Source organism: Phodopus roborovskii, unplaced genomic scaffold (assembly GCF_943737965.1).
Source record: "Phodopus roborovskii unplaced genomic scaffold, PHOROB, whole genome shotgun sequence".
Lineage (NCBI taxonomy): Eukaryota > Metazoa > Chordata > Mammalia > Rodentia > Cricetidae > Phodopus > Phodopus roborovskii.
Window position 1 is genome coordinate 2347888 of NW_026126447.1, and position 17668 is coordinate 2365555.

The 17668-nt window shown below is 37.5% G+C and overlaps 1 protein-coding gene across 3 annotated transcripts in view; it reads right to left on the bottom strand.

The window, feature by feature from the left end:
- Astn2 (astrotactin 2) overlaps positions 1 to 17668 on the bottom strand; it is a 951602-nt gene that overhangs the window by 556833 nt on the left and 377101 nt on the right. For all 3 annotated transcript variants that reach the window (XM_051188027.1, XM_051188026.1, XM_051188028.1), the window contains one exon: positions 10065 to 10211. In XM_051188027.1, coding sequence (XP_051043984.1) covers positions 10065 to 10211 — 147 coding nt within the window. The remainder of the gene's footprint in view (positions 1 to 10064; positions 10212 to 17668) is intronic.

Consider the following 17668-nt stretch of genomic DNA (forward strand, 5'->3'; position numbering starts at 1 on the left):
TCTTATCTCTTACTTCTGAAAACAATGCATTCTTCTTCCCCCCATACTCTCATTGGTACAGAAGATGCTGAAGATCCATTGGCATCTGGAGCTGAGATCTAGGGATGGGGATATAGCTGCCTCTCCACAGCCACTTCCCACCACGTTTCATCCAGACAGCCTTGGGAGCTTGCATTCCCTAGAGAAACTTGGCAGTGATCCTGCTAAGCTTTCTTCAAATGGCAACTTGTGGGCTGTGGAAAGTTTGCTCAGCTGCCTCTGTTCTCAGCATCTACACCCAGGGACTGTCTTGCTACACAGATTGGCTGGAACCAGCTCGAAGAGAGAAGACTAGAGATACTGACCTGACGCTAATAGGAGATATTACTTCTCATAGCATAAATGGGTATTTTCAATTGATCCACAAGTGTACATGTTTATGGGGTACAGTACAATACTTTGAGATATCTAAGCACTATATATTGATGAATTCTATGATGATATTATAGCACATCACTCACAAAGCATTTAAAATTTCTTTTGTTTTGCAAATAGTTAACATTTCATCCTTTAGTCATTCTGAAAATGGAATAAATTGTTGGTAACCATGTCATCACAGTATGTTATAGGACACCAGTGTATAATCCTTCTTTTTAATGGAACTTTTATATTCAATGAACAACTCTTCCTTACTCTCATGTCTCCTACTCCCCATGCTCTAGTGCCAGGTATTTATACTCTTTCCTTCATGAGTTCAACATATTGTAGCTTCCATATGAGTAGGGTTACCTGTGTTTGTTCTTCTGTTCCTGGATTCTTTTACATGCTGTAACATCCTGAAGGTTTTTAACACTAGTATTTTTCCCACGTTAAAAAATTTCAATGGGTAATAGATTCTTGAGTTTCTCTCATAATTTACAATGTAGGAACTGAGATCTAAAGAAATAAGAATTCACCCTGAGCCATGGTATACTATTGGAGGTCCAGACCTGGCCTTATTTTAGTCATTGAGAGATATTTTCAGCAAATTTAATTATGTTAATGTGGAATGACTGTTTTTGCATGTGTGACACTGAGGGAGTTAGATATCATCCTTATTCTCACATGACCTATATGTTCTCACAACCCCCACATTATAAGTTTATATATAGTTCATAAGGTAATATAACTAAATGAAGCAATGCTTTGCAAAGCATCTAGCACATGGAAGAGAACGTAACAACAGCTCTATAAATGATTCTCATTATTAGTTGCTATTGTTATTGCAATTATGAGGACATTTCCACATCTGATCTACATAAATGCAGAGAAAAGTGCCCTATTCCCTTCCTATAAAATGAGCCATCACCAATGTCCCACTAGGGAAGTGTCATCAGCTTAAGACCCAGTTTGGGTAACATACTCTAAGTAGCTTTCTTCAGTAACATCAGTCATTCATAGCTTAGAGTCTTCTGTCATCCCTCATCTGCTTTCTCACAGCATCCAGCAAGACACCATTGTAGTAATTCACACGGTATTTCCTCTTGTGCTTGCCACTAAACTGGAGGATGCAAGAACTTTGGTTTTATCTATCACTACATCCCTAGCATGTAACAGAGAAGATGATATGCAACGATGTACTGGCTAGAGGGAAACTAGGAGAAAGAGGAGGAGAGGAAAGAAGAAAGAAAAGGAAAAGCACTGTGTAATAAACTATAACAATGAAGTAACAGTGCTCTCCAGGAATTTAAGTATTTAGTTAATTCTTTCTAGTTGAGAGAAAGTAAGGTCTCTAACATGGCTCCTGAACTTCCTTAGGTTTATGCATCAGAACTCTATTCAAAACCTTTTGTTGTCTTATAAATAGGAAAAGGATAAACAAAATCAAGAGGCACTACCCTCTCATTGTCATATTCAGTATTTGTATTGGCAAAGAGAATTCAAATGGTCTAAGCAGAGGTCCTAACATTGTGTTTAGTAGAGGCAACTGGAGTTTGTATTGGTGGTGTAATGTATCAGTGGTAGCAAAGAAAGTAGGGAGAAGTGTCTAGATCTCACCTCTTTATGTGTTATGTAACTTTCTTTAACTTGCTATGTGTTACCTCTACATTCCAATTTAGTAGCCCACCCTCACATCATGTGCAAACACAAAGCAACCAATGGCACTATATCTACCTAGAGAGACTTGAGCTCTGTCTCATTGGAGATCCCAACCTGCATTCTGTTCTCACAGTCTAAAAGGAAATAAAGCCTAATATTTAAAACAACTGGATAGAATGATTAATGAGATAAAATTGAATTTTACTATCTTTTGTAACCACCCTTTCCGCCCTCCCCTGCCCAGTTCCTGGGAATGTAGTTTTGAACTCTGTCTGCTATCAAAACACAGAAATTAGTCTCTAATTGTGGACATCACACACCGTTTTCTTCTTTGTGAGGAAGGAAATTAATAACAATACATTCTGGTTGGAAGCCAAGCTAATATCTTGTCATTAAAGCTCTCAATCCCACTGGCTGTTGTGATAGTTCTAAAGGCTTGCACATGTTCATCAGCTTAGAATGCTTTCCATAGATTTGTTCTTCCCAGGCCTCTTGTAATATTTAACTTGGGGATCAGTTACTATTTAAGGAAGAAATGGCTTGAAGCACAGTTTTCTGAATTTAGACTTTCTTAATGAAGAGGTTTAGAAAAAAAAATGAGTCCACTCCAGGGGGCAACCACACATCCACAGTTCTCAGCATCAGTGCCAAGCCATTGCTGAGCAAGTTGCCCATTAAATATACGAATAAGACAGAGGGGGGAAAACTTTCACAGTCTATAATTATATTACCAGTTTCATTACAGATCTCATTTTAATTCTGACTGAAACATAGCCTTGCCTTCTGCCTGCACTTGCTCACGTATAGTTATTAAGTCTGGGTTGGAGTTCAACTTTTTCTTCCTGGTTTCAGCATATTAATATGGTTTCTTGGTATTTCATTGCCTCCTCCCCCATGGGCATTCTGAATCTCAGCTCAATTTATTTTTCCCCTTCTTGCTGGGCTCTGAGATAAAACTTGTTTCATTTTGGTGTCAGGGTTAGGGTATGAGTTCGATTGGAGTTGCTTATCTTTGGGGATGAGTTCAGAAACTATGGATAGGGAAGTCAATCACACAAGGTAGCCTTCAATTTCTGGCACTATTATTCTTCATGTTGTATCTTCTTAGGGCATCTGGATCTACCTGCCACCCACTGATTCTTGATTCTTTGAAAAGCATGGTTTATTACATATCTACCATGTCAGAGTGTCCATTATGCATTATCTTAGATTGGTGACGTGAATACCCCACATCCCTTGCCTTGGGGAAAATTTTTAACTCTATCCATTTTAATCACTTCATTTTTTCCCCCACTAGGCAAATATTTGGGGAAAAGAGACAACTGTACTAGGTAATGTCCAACGTGCTAAATAAACACAATGTGTATAACAAATACCTTATATAATTTACAACCAAGTAGGATGGACCAATATTAACCATAATTACTTGTGTAATTATGAATAGAAATATCTTTAATAAAAGAAAAAAGTTAAGGAGAAATTAGCAAGGGATGTATGGAAGACTAGGTGGGGAAGGGGAAGTCAATCACTGTTGAATATATGTGAGAAATTGGGGAGAAGTAGAGAGGGTAATACAGGCAAAGGCCTGAGATAGGCATCAGGGAGTATTTGGGGATTTGGCCTTAAAGGGTCAGAGAGGTCATGTTCAATCTTGATGATAAATAACAACAGAATTCACTGAATGGTTTTATGGGAAGCATAACTTACTGAGATTTTTTTTTCCTTAAAATATAATCATCCTAAGTTTCAAAAAGTGGAGTATAGAGTCTTGCTTTAATGCAAGAGAAACATTTTCAGGGTAATGCAGCCATTTCAGTGACACACAAGCTGCAGTTCAGAGAGAGACTGTGAAGTCTTTTGAAAGGCAAAATGCAGGGGCATGAAATACTCAAAGATGCTAAGAGTATCTTGGGGGTATGTAATGAAGGTGTTATTGAGAAAGAAGAAAAGTCATTCAGGCTTAGAGTGGGAGGAGTGCAAATCATTGAAGTGAGGAGGGTTGTTTCTCACATAGAATAATGAACAGCCTAGGGTCTGGAGAGCAGCAGACAGAAACAAGACAGTCCACTTGTCTTAACCACATTAAATCTGTGCAGATATGTAAAGGATGAGAAAAGCAGGGGCCACGTTGTGCAGAACTTCCTCCAATTAACCTGCTTCATGATGTGCCTTTGAACATCCGTGATTAACGGAGAACATTTTGAAACAAAGCCTGGGTTGAGTCCAGAGAGCAGGGTGCCTGAGGAACTACTTTCTAAAATAAATTGCTTGGCAGCTTGTGGCTAAGCAGTCACTTTCAGTGTGGTGTAATTTTCCCTTCTAAGGACTGAAATACTCCTCCCATGTATTCAAATCACTGCAAAGTATCTCTGCAGCCAATTATGAATCTCATTCTTCATTAAAGGCACAAAGCTGTGTATTAGCTTATTCTCTTGGGTTGAAAGACAAGAAGTAGGTGTGGGAAGCGGATAAATACAGACAGAATTTATTGTAAACAAATACGTATTCAAAACATCCACAGCATGGCGTATTAATAAACTAGGGCACCTGATATGTGTGCATTTATACTGTATTTTTCAGGCTCAGAAAGAGTTAAATAACTCATAAGCTACAGAGGAGACTTGACAACCCTCTTACTTCAACCAATAAAAGATGAGGTTAATAGTTTAAATTGACCTGAATTATAAAAAAAAACCCCACTTTATCAGAAGCATGTTTTATAATAATCATATTTATGTGGATTGTAGCTTTATTGATATATATCTTGTGTGTGTGACTATGCATATCTGTGCATGTGTGCACAGTGTGTATGTGCATAGGAATTAAATTCATGAATTAGGTTAGAAAACTATTGAAGATACACTCTATCTCCTCAGCCCCAATGCTCCAGAGCTTTACATTATCTCTGAGCCTCATCAAAGAATGGGTTATGAGCATGGATGAAACATATTGAAGAAGAAACAAACATATTACAAAAACCTTTAAAAATGAAGTTGTTTGAGAATTTAGATTCTGATAAAATGGTTTCCAACAAAAGCTAAATATGTGCTTTACCAAATTCATTTCTTCTCCTCACTACGATGATGTCACAGAGTGGGGGTCATCTGTTCTCTCAGGTTCTCTGTGATGGGGACTTACTTGAAATGACCACCTTATAATATCAAGAAAATATTGTCACAACTACTAGCATTTATATGACTTATTGAGCTATTAAGTCTTAGCTACAGAACTAAGAGCTTTATGGGAATTATTTCATATATTCTGCATAGTAATTCCATGTGATAAGTATGGATTTATAGATGATGAAATTGAAGCTTAGGGAGTTTAGGAAGTGCGCACAAAGTCACGCCGTCAACAGAAGAAGAATCCATTTCCACCTTCCACACTGAGAGTTGTAGTGGTGCCTTTTGAGGTCTCTAAGAGCTAGGCCTTGGAACATGTTGTAGAGGTGTTTTTTTTTTTTTTTTTTTTTTTCCTGGAAGTTTGGTGAATAGCAGGATGTGTAGCTGTGGCAAAAACAGAATTAAGCTTTCATATTTTCTTCTCTTCTATATGGTTTTCCTTCACTCTAACCTGTGTTTTTCTAGGCATGCTAAATGAAGTTGGTAAATTCTGCCCCACAATTTTAGTTCATGGATTGGATGAAGACATCTAAGTAACTAAGTTGTATACAATGTGATATATTGCAGATATACTCAGTAATTTTAGTTTCTCTTAAAATACTCAACAAATTCTTGACCAGGGAAACTATTCTAGACTTGAAATACCTCACATAATTAATTTAAATTGATTATTCATTCACATGTAGTCTCTTTTACTAGCTCCCACATTGAGTGAAGATAGCCTGTCTTTTAAAGGATGTTTCTAGGGATGTGTAAACTAATATCTCAGCCTAGATTGGATTTTAATATTAGCTGATAAAATTCTCTATGGTGGGATGCCTTGTTTAGCCTTAATGAAGCAGGGAGAAGTTTGGTCCTGCCTCAACTTAATAGGCCAGGCTTTGTTGTCCACCACCATGGGAGCCCTTACCTTTTGGGGGTGGGGGAAGTGGATGGGAGGGTGGGCTGGGGCAGAAGGAGGGGTGGGAGAGAACACTGTGATTGGAGATAAAATGAAATTAAAATATATAAATAATAGAACCCCCCAAAATTAGTTGATAACTATTTGTCAATTATGCCTACCATTATTTATGAGGCCTAAACTTCTATTATTATGGGAAATACATCATTCACCTTGATGGCAGAAAACTCACATTGTATTCTGTGCTGTGAGAAATCAGTGGAGTTATGCTATCAGACAGACCCATCCATGGGACACTAATTAGTGTACAGAAAACCAAATAGCTTTATGAACACTCCAAGGGGCCTCAAAGAGTGACAAAATGTGGTGCATGGAAAGAAAGTTAGACTTACAGAGATACTGACATACAGTATGGTTTAGAAAAAAAAGTCTTTCCAAAAGATTCATTGTTGCATATGTAGTCCAAAAATAGTACATGTAATTATTAAAACAGAGTGGCTAATGAAAGTTTTCATGGAATTAAATGACCTATAACTGCAACATAAGTTAGTGACATTATTGGGAGGCAGGTATGATTGGAGGAAATAAGTCATTGTGCGGGATGTGCAGTTTCCAATAATACATATTATCCCTTCTACTCTATTTGCTTCCTAGTTGACCCAAGATGAGCAATTTTGATCTACCAAACCTTCCTGCCATGATGTTATAGCTTTGCTAGAGGCATGAAGTAATAAAGGTTTCATGAATGAAAATTCTGAAACTATAAGCCACAAAACATCTCTCATCCTTTATGTTATTTACCCGAGGCACTGATTATGATCCTGGAAAAATAACATATAGTACATCTCTTAAAATTCTATCAGAGCACCACTTATTCTTCACAAATAATAATACCAGGATCATCCTCCAGAGTGTAGTTAACTATTTATTGGGGACTAATAGACATGTGCAGATGCTAATTGGGTAAGCTTTGTGCAGATTCGTTCCATTGCTTCAGTGTGCGCTTAGCCAAAAAAAGCCACTCGTGGCCTTGACAGAGTTTGGGAGGAGAGAGGGAGAAAGAGTATGGGTTGTCAAAGGCTTGGATAGCAACTATGTCAGTATCGATTGCTCTTGCCAGCCCGGCTCTAGACAAGTGCTGTGTCGTTTTGACCTTTTCCCCATAATGGGCAGTAAGCATCAAGTATAACTATAAAGTAACACAAGGCCAGAATTCATTTTCTTCTGAAGATGGGAAACATTACTCAGCCCTATCTAATACTTCAGTCCTATGGACAGCTCAATGGCCTGAGAGTGTTCCCAACTGAGAAAGGGCTAACATTTTGGTTGTTTGAAGTCCTGGGGGACAGTGCAAAAGGATGAAAGCAATTTGGTCCTTCGGAGATCTGGTTTCAACTGGCGTTGCTTAGAGGTGACATGATCAGCTCTCCCCTCATTGTGATCCTTTCCCACATATCCAGTCATTTTAAGGAAACTACATGTAATTGCATAAATACATATAAAATATCATTGAACTGTGCATCCTCAATCTGAGTTTATATATTTAAGATAGATCATCATGCACTTATGATTGTCACTGCAAAATCATGACAATAGTCCATTAAAACTGGCACTGCCATTGCTTTTTTGCATCCTTCTGGTGTGTAACAGCCTGCTTTCTCTAGAACTAGAGCCAATACCCTTTCCTCCTATGCAAACAAATGATTTGATCTTTCCAGATTCTTCTCTACTCCACAGAAGACTGGCTTTATCAATGAGTTCCTGTTTCTTCTGTGTCAGTAGTAGATAGCAATGACCATGTTGGACTATTCTTAAGGGTATAAGATGAACAATGCATGCAGAGTTTCTGAGATAGGAGGACTTGGGGCAAAACTGGGGAACCAGTCACAAAGTCATCCTCTTGACCCCAAGTACTACCTAATCTTAGTATTCCCACAAAAGCAGAGAAGATGAATAACCATTGTATACTCCTCTCTTGGATTGGGAAAGTCACTTCCATCTGGAGGAGCCCATGTACCAGTTTTGGAATTACCTTTATTATTTTCCTATAGGGTGCTAGTATTGTATTTTGACCACCAAAATTCTCTACATCGTTTTAAGTGCCCCTTTTACTTTTCTGTTCTCTGGATACATGCTGTCTGAAAATTTGCTAACTGTCTAGAAGAAGTATGCATCATCCTCACAGTACACCTTTGAACCATCTAGAACCATCACCCCAATTTTGTACATATAGAGATAAAGCCAAAGAAGGGAGAAGTAGAGAAGATAGCAAATGTTTGAATTTAGGCCCTTGTCATTTCTGTCCCTGTGTTCATAGCCATTGAACTATTTTACCAAAGTGTTGAGCAAGTTACCTTCTCCTGAGAAACATTTCTACATGTGTGCAAATCAATAACCACAGCTTTGGTGTCTCTAATCCTTAAAATATAACATCCAGTGAATAGTGATTGGTGAGTGATCATAAATGTATGTAGTGTATGTAGGGAGAATACAGGCCATTCTCAGTGGCATGAATTTTCACTGTGCCTTTTTTTTATCCAGCTCATATTTGTGATTTCTATCCTTCCATCTTAATTTTGCAGTCACACATGGACTCTGGCAGTTCATCTAACCCTATGCTCCATGGGCCTAATTGCTTATTTTTTTCTTATAAATTCTGTGTTTTCTTCTATCTTCCTCTGTCTGTCTATATGTCTCTCTGTCTCCCCCCATCTGAAATGTGCATGTGAACACACACACACACACACACACACACAATCATATACGTACATATGATTCAATAGCGATGAAACAGGAGGCTTTTATATAGATCTGAAAAACAACTGACACTGAAAATGTATACAGTGACAGTCACAACTTTATATTATCTTCAAAGTAATTCAGTTGTATGTATGGTAAAAGTATGAAACATTATGCTGGAGTATAGATGTAGGTAGAGTTCATGGGATACACTACATGCCCTATTAGTGACACATGATTCTAGAAAAAGGGAAAAAATGTATTCAGTTTGTCTTCGGTTTTATATACATTGTAGAGCTCACCAAGTTCCAGTGGATAATTCCAAGCCCATGTTCATTCACAAAGATGTCATTGGTTGAACTCAGTGGGACACACAACAAAAGACATGGATGTGAGAAAGGAACTTGTAGGGAGGATGGGGGCTTTATGTATTGGGGAAGTTAGAGTAAATAGAATATATTTTATATGTGTATGAAAATGTCATAGAACATATTTTAACTATTAAGGACTAAAATGTAAATTAAGTTGCATATTCATGAATATCATTTTAAAAATAACCATGCTAAATATTAGCATAGCTGTGACAGTGAGCAAGGTGAAGACAGAGGTTTGGGGAGTAGGTTCACGCACACCTCACTGGAGGAAACTAACTTCATGGACATTTTTAGAGGGCATTTTAGTAATAGACATCAAGCATCTTAATCAGTTCCTTGGACACATTTTGCTAATGACCATGGTGACTACAGTGTCTCATTAACTCAATTTAATTGGGTGAAGAATAAATGGTAGAAATTTTCAAGATACTTGTAAAGCACAGTTACAGGGAGCAAGATATGATTATTCCCCAGACAATTCAAAAATTCTAGTAAAACTCATACCGTTTCCTTTGTCATGTGCTTTTAATTACCTAACGCCCTTTGGGGGACATTTTAATATGAAACAGAGTTGTTAAGCATTATCAAACCTTTATATTTTCTGAAGGATACATTACCGTCTTTGCTCACTTTTGAAATCTTCCTTTAGCTAACTAACCTTGTCCTTATACATATAGTAAAAGTATACTTTAATTTAATTATAATAATCAGGCATTTAAAATAAGTGGTTCTCCTACAATCATGGGAATGCCCTTTTGTTCCCATGCCATATAGTACAGAATTCTGAGGTTGTGCCATACATGATGATAGGGACCACTGGAGTACAAGGTAACAAGTAGTTATGGCTTATTTTCAATGTTGGACACTTACCATCTGCAATGAAGTGTTCAGGCACATGCAAAGTCACCTTCACAGTAAGTGGACAGGACATCTGGTTGCCACACACCATGGCCAAGATGCAGGAACTCACAGCAATCAGTGTCAAGGCTGTCTTGTTAACTGGGCTTTTCAATAAACCTGGAAAACAAATACACAGAGATATAACTCCATCGGGGTAAAGATAGGGGATGGTGTGGAGGTAGAGGAGCTTATAGTTCCCTGGTGTGAATATTAACCAAAAGGAAAAGGAAGGGAGTGGAGAAGTAAAGGAAGGGTGAAAGGAGGGAGGAAGGGAAAGAGGACATGAAATTGAGTTGGGGCTATATTGAAGTATTTGAGAAGATCTGGAGGGAAGAATCAGTTAGGGTTGGACATTTATTATATAAATGCACAAAATTCTCAATAACAAAGAGAAATTAATAAATAAAACATTAAATTACATTTATGACAGAGGGCTATGGACAAACCATATTTTCCAACCTCTTGTTGGATTTTGATTTAAACATCTGAAAATAGGCTTGCTGTTTCTTTAGGTAAAAACATAAAGAAATCAGCTTCTAAGTGTTGGCAGTCCTACCAATCCAATTTAGATGGTCATTCTTGATAACAATAGTAAAGTATTAAACTCCCTTTCAAAAGTAAATGAAAAGACATTATGTGATTGTGCCTACTAAGAGGGAGCAGAACAAGTATGTTCTTTGAGGTAAGACTATTCTGGAAGGCCTATGTATTGGAAGCTTGACTCAACAGTATACCCACCTTCCAAACTGGGCTTTCTAAAATGTCATGGGATTATAACGTGTCTACTTTTAGGAATGGATAAATGAATCCATTCATGCGTTTATGGTTGGAGGAACTGCAGGGGTGGAGGTGAGGACCTAGGTAGAAGAAGTACAGCATGTGGTTGGGACATGTCCTGGGAGGGTATTTTTTCTTTGACCAATTCTTCCCCACTCTACTGTTCTCTTTGATTCCTAGCCACAATTGAATGAAAGGAGTCTCAAGCAGACCTCCAGCCAGAATGGATCTCCTCTCCTTTGAAGTCTATTGTCTTGTGCATTTTGCCACAGTGCCATAATGTTGACTAATACATCCTCATTGGCTTCATGAATTGCTTCATTCTCCAAAACTCTATTCTTTGGGGTCCTGTATAGCTTTTGTCAACTTACCACAAACTAGAGTCACCTGGGAAGACAGACCCTCAGCTGAAAATTTTTCTCCATCAGATCATCTTTTGGACATTCTGTAGGGACATTTTCTTGTTTGTTTATGGCATAACTAACTCACTGTGAGCAGTGCCACACATGGGCAGGTAGTCTTGGATTGTATAAGAAAGATGGCTGAGCTATCCAGTAAAAAGTGTCCCTCCTGTGTTATTTTCTGCAGTTTCAACCTCCAGATTTGTGACTGAGTTCTTCCTCCAACTTCCCTTTTTTTTAATGGACTATAGCTAATAAGCTGAAATAAATTGTTTCCTCCCCATGTTGTTTTTGGTCATGGTATTATCACACCAACAGAAAGTAACTAGAATATCTGTCGTACATGCTAAGGATAATATTAAATACCTCACAGGATTGCTGAAGATTACATGATGATGCATATATAACACCTGCCATATAGAAGTATTTCATATTCAGAAACTGTTTAGTATAAATCAATTTAGCCAGCTTGGACTGAACACTTAATTATTGAAACTAGCATGTCACAGAATAGCCCCTACCCAGGACTTTGGATATGTCCCAGGCAGGAAATTGTCTGTTTTGAGTACAAAGACCTGACTTTAATCTCCAGAACCAGAACATACATTTTTTTAAAGCTAGTTTGGTGGTGTGCAATTGTTATGATAAGATTGGGGAGAAAGAGAGAGGTAGACTCATGGGGCTCACTAGCAGCAAGCTTAGTCTACAAGGCTAGTTCTAGATTCTAGAACAGTGAGAGACCATATCTCAAAAATCAAGGTGACAGACCCCCAAGAAACAACTATGGTTGACTTCTGGCTTTCATAAATATGAGCACATGAGTATATGTGCATGCAAAGACAAGTCCACATATGAACATGTACTTCAATCCCCATCCTAGACTACCCACTACTCTTAAGGAGTTTATTTACAGGCTAGGAGAAAAACTCAGACTTGTCCTCCCTTCATTAGATTCTTAAACAAGCTGTGTTAAAGCTTAGACAGGAGGGCACAGTGTGTGAAGGAGAATTCTGCATGGGTAAATTAAAGTAATTTTATGGACACAGTGGAATAAGTATATTAGATCTGCATGGCTGGGAGTTCTCTGGGGCCAGTGAACAGAGACCTGACCCCTCTGATCCTCATCCTTTAAGCTTTTCTCTTTGTTTCTACTTTCAAGGTTTAGATCATTGGCTTTTACACCATATTTTTCAAATTTTCTTTACTTCTTCACTTGGGAAATTGCACATGTGTTTGAGGCCATCCACAAGCATGCCAAATACAACCCATTGAAAACAACATATCTTCTCAAAGTCCACTGCTATTCTCCCCATTGTCAGTATTGAAAGTCTCACCATTTAGATGACTAGGTGCTTAGATGCCATCTTTGGAACTTTATCTTTTCTTGTTGCAGAAACAAAACAGTCACACAGCCTTCACTTTTTGTAGAAGGTTGAGAAATATTTCAGTAAGTTATTTACAACTATATTACGATGCAAATTTTAATACAATTTCACTTGTTAGTGTTATTGATCAGGAAAGACCTAAGACTAAATTTGTTCCAAGGGAATGCTTTAATAGATTGTGCAAAGATAATGCTATGGATTGGACTGTGCTCTGAAAATTCATGTGTGGAAGCTTAACCTCAATTGTGACTTTCCTTGGAATAAATTAAATATAGGGAACCATTTTAAATGAATTCATAATGGAGGGGGACTCTTCTAATCTGATTTTCTGTTGTTGAGACAAAACATTAAACAAAGTCAATTTTTAGTAGGCAAGCGTTTAATCTAGCTTACAATTCCTGATCATAGTTCATAAATAAGGGAAATCAGTAGCCCACTTTTTCTATGCAGTTGGTATTGTCAGCCATCCTCTTTCCATTCCTTCTGTTGCCTGCTTGTAGGATGGGAAAGGTGTTGGCATATATGCCAACTCACTCCTTGCTGAAACCCCTGGAGCTATTTTATAGCATATGCTCACAGTATGTAGTCCACGTTTATCAACAGCATTTCACAAAGAACCCCATATTCAGGTCTCGTGTGCTTTCTGCTACCTGACCCATTTGTTAGCTGCGCTGAATTGCTGAAAAACCCTCATAGTAAGCAACATCATTATGTTTTGTGTGTTGTTCCTTCAGGTACTACTCTTCCTGTTCTTTATCCTTATCCCTTTCTATCCTTGTTTGAGATTCACAGTAAATGGAATTTCCTCATATTCTCCTCAGATAAGCATGCTTAATGCTTTCACCAATAACTTGTTATAAGGCTCATATGTTTGAGTCCTCTTGGTTTGTAAACTGTTTGAAAAATAATAGGAGGTTTGGCCTTGTTGGAGGAAATGTATCATTGGGGGTAGGCATTAAGACTTCAATAATAAGTGCATGGGGACCAGAGTATTATATATATTATTATATATTATACATATTATATATAATATATAATATATAAATTATATAATTTATAATATATAATTATATAATATATATATATATATATATATATATATATAAAATTTCCTTGAACATCCTCCAAATGCCTAACAATGTCTGAAACGTGGCATTATAGTACATACAGAATTACTTCCAGAAACAAAGTAATGTTGTCAACCAACATAATATGAGTACTGACCAATCAAATGAATGCCTTTTAGTATAGGTATCCCACTGGGGCTAGCATAACAAGAGCCCTCATGGCATCCACCAAGGGATTTTATGGTTATCTATTTTCCGTTGATATACAGTGGGCTGCTTGAGGGGAGAAATCACATATCTTGCATTTGTGTGTCTTTCACGCACAGCTCATGCCTGGGATTTAGAAGTTGCTTAGTTTAAGAAAAGGATCTGTGTCTTTCTTCCAAACCCTAAGACAATGTGTCACATAGAAGGAACTATTTACATATTTTTAGTGTTAAGAGATGTAGGACAGAGGATAAATGAAAGAAAAAATTAAGTTATAGATGGCTCTGGTGTCAAGAGATGGGGTATTCCTAAAACTTAAAATTACTTCAGGGTAAAAAGAAAGAAAAATTTTTATTTCTTATCTGAGTGTTCCAAATGTTTAAAATACCAATTTTAATAACTTACATCATATATAAAAGACAACATCAATATTCTCTAAGAGAAAGAAGGTACATGAGGGGCTAGAGTTGTGCATAGAACTCACCTTAAATAGCTACTATACCACTCCATACACCATTATTTAACACACAACAGTGGTGGCAGTTTCTATTCAAGAGTCTACGGAGTCTATTCTTGGACAAGTGGCATATAAGAAAAAAAATCTAGTATGAACAAGTTCTTCAAGGAATAGAGTCTGAATGATGGGAAGCAAGTGATATTTGGAGCTTGTGGCTTGGAAGAGAATGGCAGTGGTGGTCCAAAAGAGACTGACCTCCATAGGCTCATATGGTTTTATACTTGGTCCTTAGTTGATAAAACTCTTTGAGCAAGATTAAGAAATGTGGCCTTCTCAAGCCCTAGTCCCTACTTCACATGACCTGTCAGATCTACATGACCCCAACTGGATGGCATTCCCCTACATATGGAATTGGGGTGGGGGGATGGGAGGGGAGGGTGGTTAGAGTGCATTGAGAGGGCAGAGAGGGTAAAAGGGAAGGAAAAAGGGAGGGAGGAAGGGAGAGAGAACTGGGATCGACATGTAAAATAATAAATTAAATAAAAAAAATGCTTTGACGCCAAAATTTAAGTTCAAGGACAAGTTACTGGGGAAAAGGATTTCTATTTTTGTTTCCACAGAAAATGAAAAGATGTGGATTCCTTGCAGACTAATGTGGTTTGATCAAGCCAGACTGCCTGAAACAGAGTAACAGGTGATCCTACATTCAAAACAGCTGGACAAAGCAGCCTTACAGACTACAGCCAGGATTTCTGAATCTTCTTAGAATCCTCCATGACAGCGCCCCTTACCAGCAGGAAGTAGTTTGGAAAGAATGACGCCCAAATTCCCAAATATTGTCTATAAATGTTTGTTTTCATTTAAATGGACTTGTTTATATAAAATAAAATAAAATAAAAAATAAGAAATGTGGTCTTCTCAGAAGAGATGTGTCAAAAGACATGTGCCATTCCCAGTTAGTTCTCTTTCCCTTATATTTGTGCCTTAAGATGTGAGCTGCTATTCCAGTGTCATGCCTACTTGCCTGCTCACTGCCATGATGGCCATGGATCCTAGTCTTCTGAAACTGTCAGGCACAAATTAAATGCGTTTGAATGAGAACTTGCCTTGATCACAATATTTTATAACAGCAATGAAAAAGAAATTAAGAGACATCCCATCCAGAGAGTCATGTAAACAAAACATTGGCCTCCGAGAAAGCATTTTCTTTTCCTAGTTCACTCAGCAGTAGGTATGAATAGGGCCAAGAAATTTTTTCACTATTGATAATTTTTTTCACTACTTGGATGCACAAACCTATCTCCAAGTTAAAGAAGACACCCAAGGGCTGTGACAGAGGTTGTTCACCTGTTTTTCAATGAGATATCATTGAAATAATCTTATCCTCCAGGCATTGAAATCCTTTACCATAATCCAGGAGTCATAATGGAGAAAAGTCATATTAGATTACTGTCAGTTTTTTTTCTAAGAAATAGTGGTAAAAGGGCTTATACATTAAGAGATAACTAATGGCAGCAGCTATTATAAAATGATTCACACTTATTGTGGCACAAAGTGAGCACTTAACAAAGTAGCAATTTCTAAGCCATATATAGAAATCTGCCTGCCATGCTTTCTGTACTTATTTTCCTCTTTGTCCAACAATTCTCAGGATGTATTAAGAATTGATTGGCTCTTTGTAGAAAGATAAGACAAAGAATAGACAATGAAGAGGGATTTATACAATGTGGGAAAAATTAGTAGAAAGAATGCTATTGAACAGCATCTTGGGGCAACCATTTACTAAGAAAAGTGTCCAAATCACAACAGTTGTCCTTAAAGATCAAGAGGAAGGAAGGACATACATAGGTCAAATTGTACTATGGCCAGATGCTGATGAAACAGCCACTAGGGCTTGAGAGTTTCCATGGAAACAGAAAACTTGATAGTAGGACAGAAGCAAAGGTGACTTCTTAAAATTTTTGGTCAAAGGGACTGATCATGAACACTTACATTAATGTAAGTTGTTTAGAGAGCAGCAGCTAAAAATTATCTATCTCACAGTAGCTCCCATGCAAACTATTATATTGCTCCAGCAAGAAAAAGAGATAGGAGATAAAAATCTCTAGTTTTTGAGGGATTACTATGACCTGAACAGTGTAACCATGTTTTTATTCATGCAAAGTTCACCAATCCTTCCATTTGTTTCTTCATCCATCTATTCATTTATTCATCTAATCGTCCATACATCCATCTATCCAGTGTAGTTATATTGAACCCCAAGCTATTCAAAGTACTGCTCAAGTCATGAAGTAGCTGACAGTGAACAGAACAGCCAATGTCATTGAAGTCTACATGTAAAAGGGAAAATTGCCTCATTTAATTCTCACAGAAGACTGTTACTACCATCTATATTTCCAGAGAGGTGCACAGAAATATAATTACTTGCCCAAGATCACTGGATTACTGTTTTGAAGAATACACAGAACCATTCCTGTTGGAATAGAGGCTCTTATCTCCCACTCAAAATGGTATGAAGATTATTATGTCGTCATTGAATAAAGTTTCCATAGATCAGGTAGTTATAGGAAACATGGCTTTGGGAGATGGACATTTCAATGTTCAAGTCTTGTCATAAGCATAAAATTTCTGTGAATGTTCAACATAGCAATTTAAAAAATCTGACTCTTACAAATGGGGAGAGCGATCATCTTTCATAACCAACAGGAGGTCAAAGTAACATCAACCTAATTAGAACCAAATTTCAAAAGATGATATGCTCAAGCAGTATTGTAAGTACCTGCAGATGTTGAATACCACAGTTTTTGGATCACATCCCTATTTGCGGCACTAGCAGGGGAAGGTGCTAAGTGGGAGGAATAGGATTCCACTGTTGCAGCAGAAAGTAAATAATCTAATTTACCTTTCATTTCTCCTCCCCAGTACCTCCCCACTCATGGCTAATGAGAGTGGCATAACATATATTGCTTGAGAGATTCAACCAGAAATACCTTGGTTTTCTTGGCATTGTTGCCTATAATTGGGAGTTTGATGGATTGTTAGTTTGGAAATGCCATGTTGAAAGAAGAAAATCAAATTTGAGTTAATTTTTGAGTTAACCAATCACATTTTACAAAAGAGAAAATAGATATTACCCTAACAGAACTCTGTGTATGGAAAACTTAACTTTGCTGCATTCTCATTGGTTCCTTCTTCCTTATAGCCACAAAAGATGGAAGCTTAGGTCCAATGTAGGGGTCAATTCATTTAAGTGGCAAATGATACACTGCACTGGGTTGAA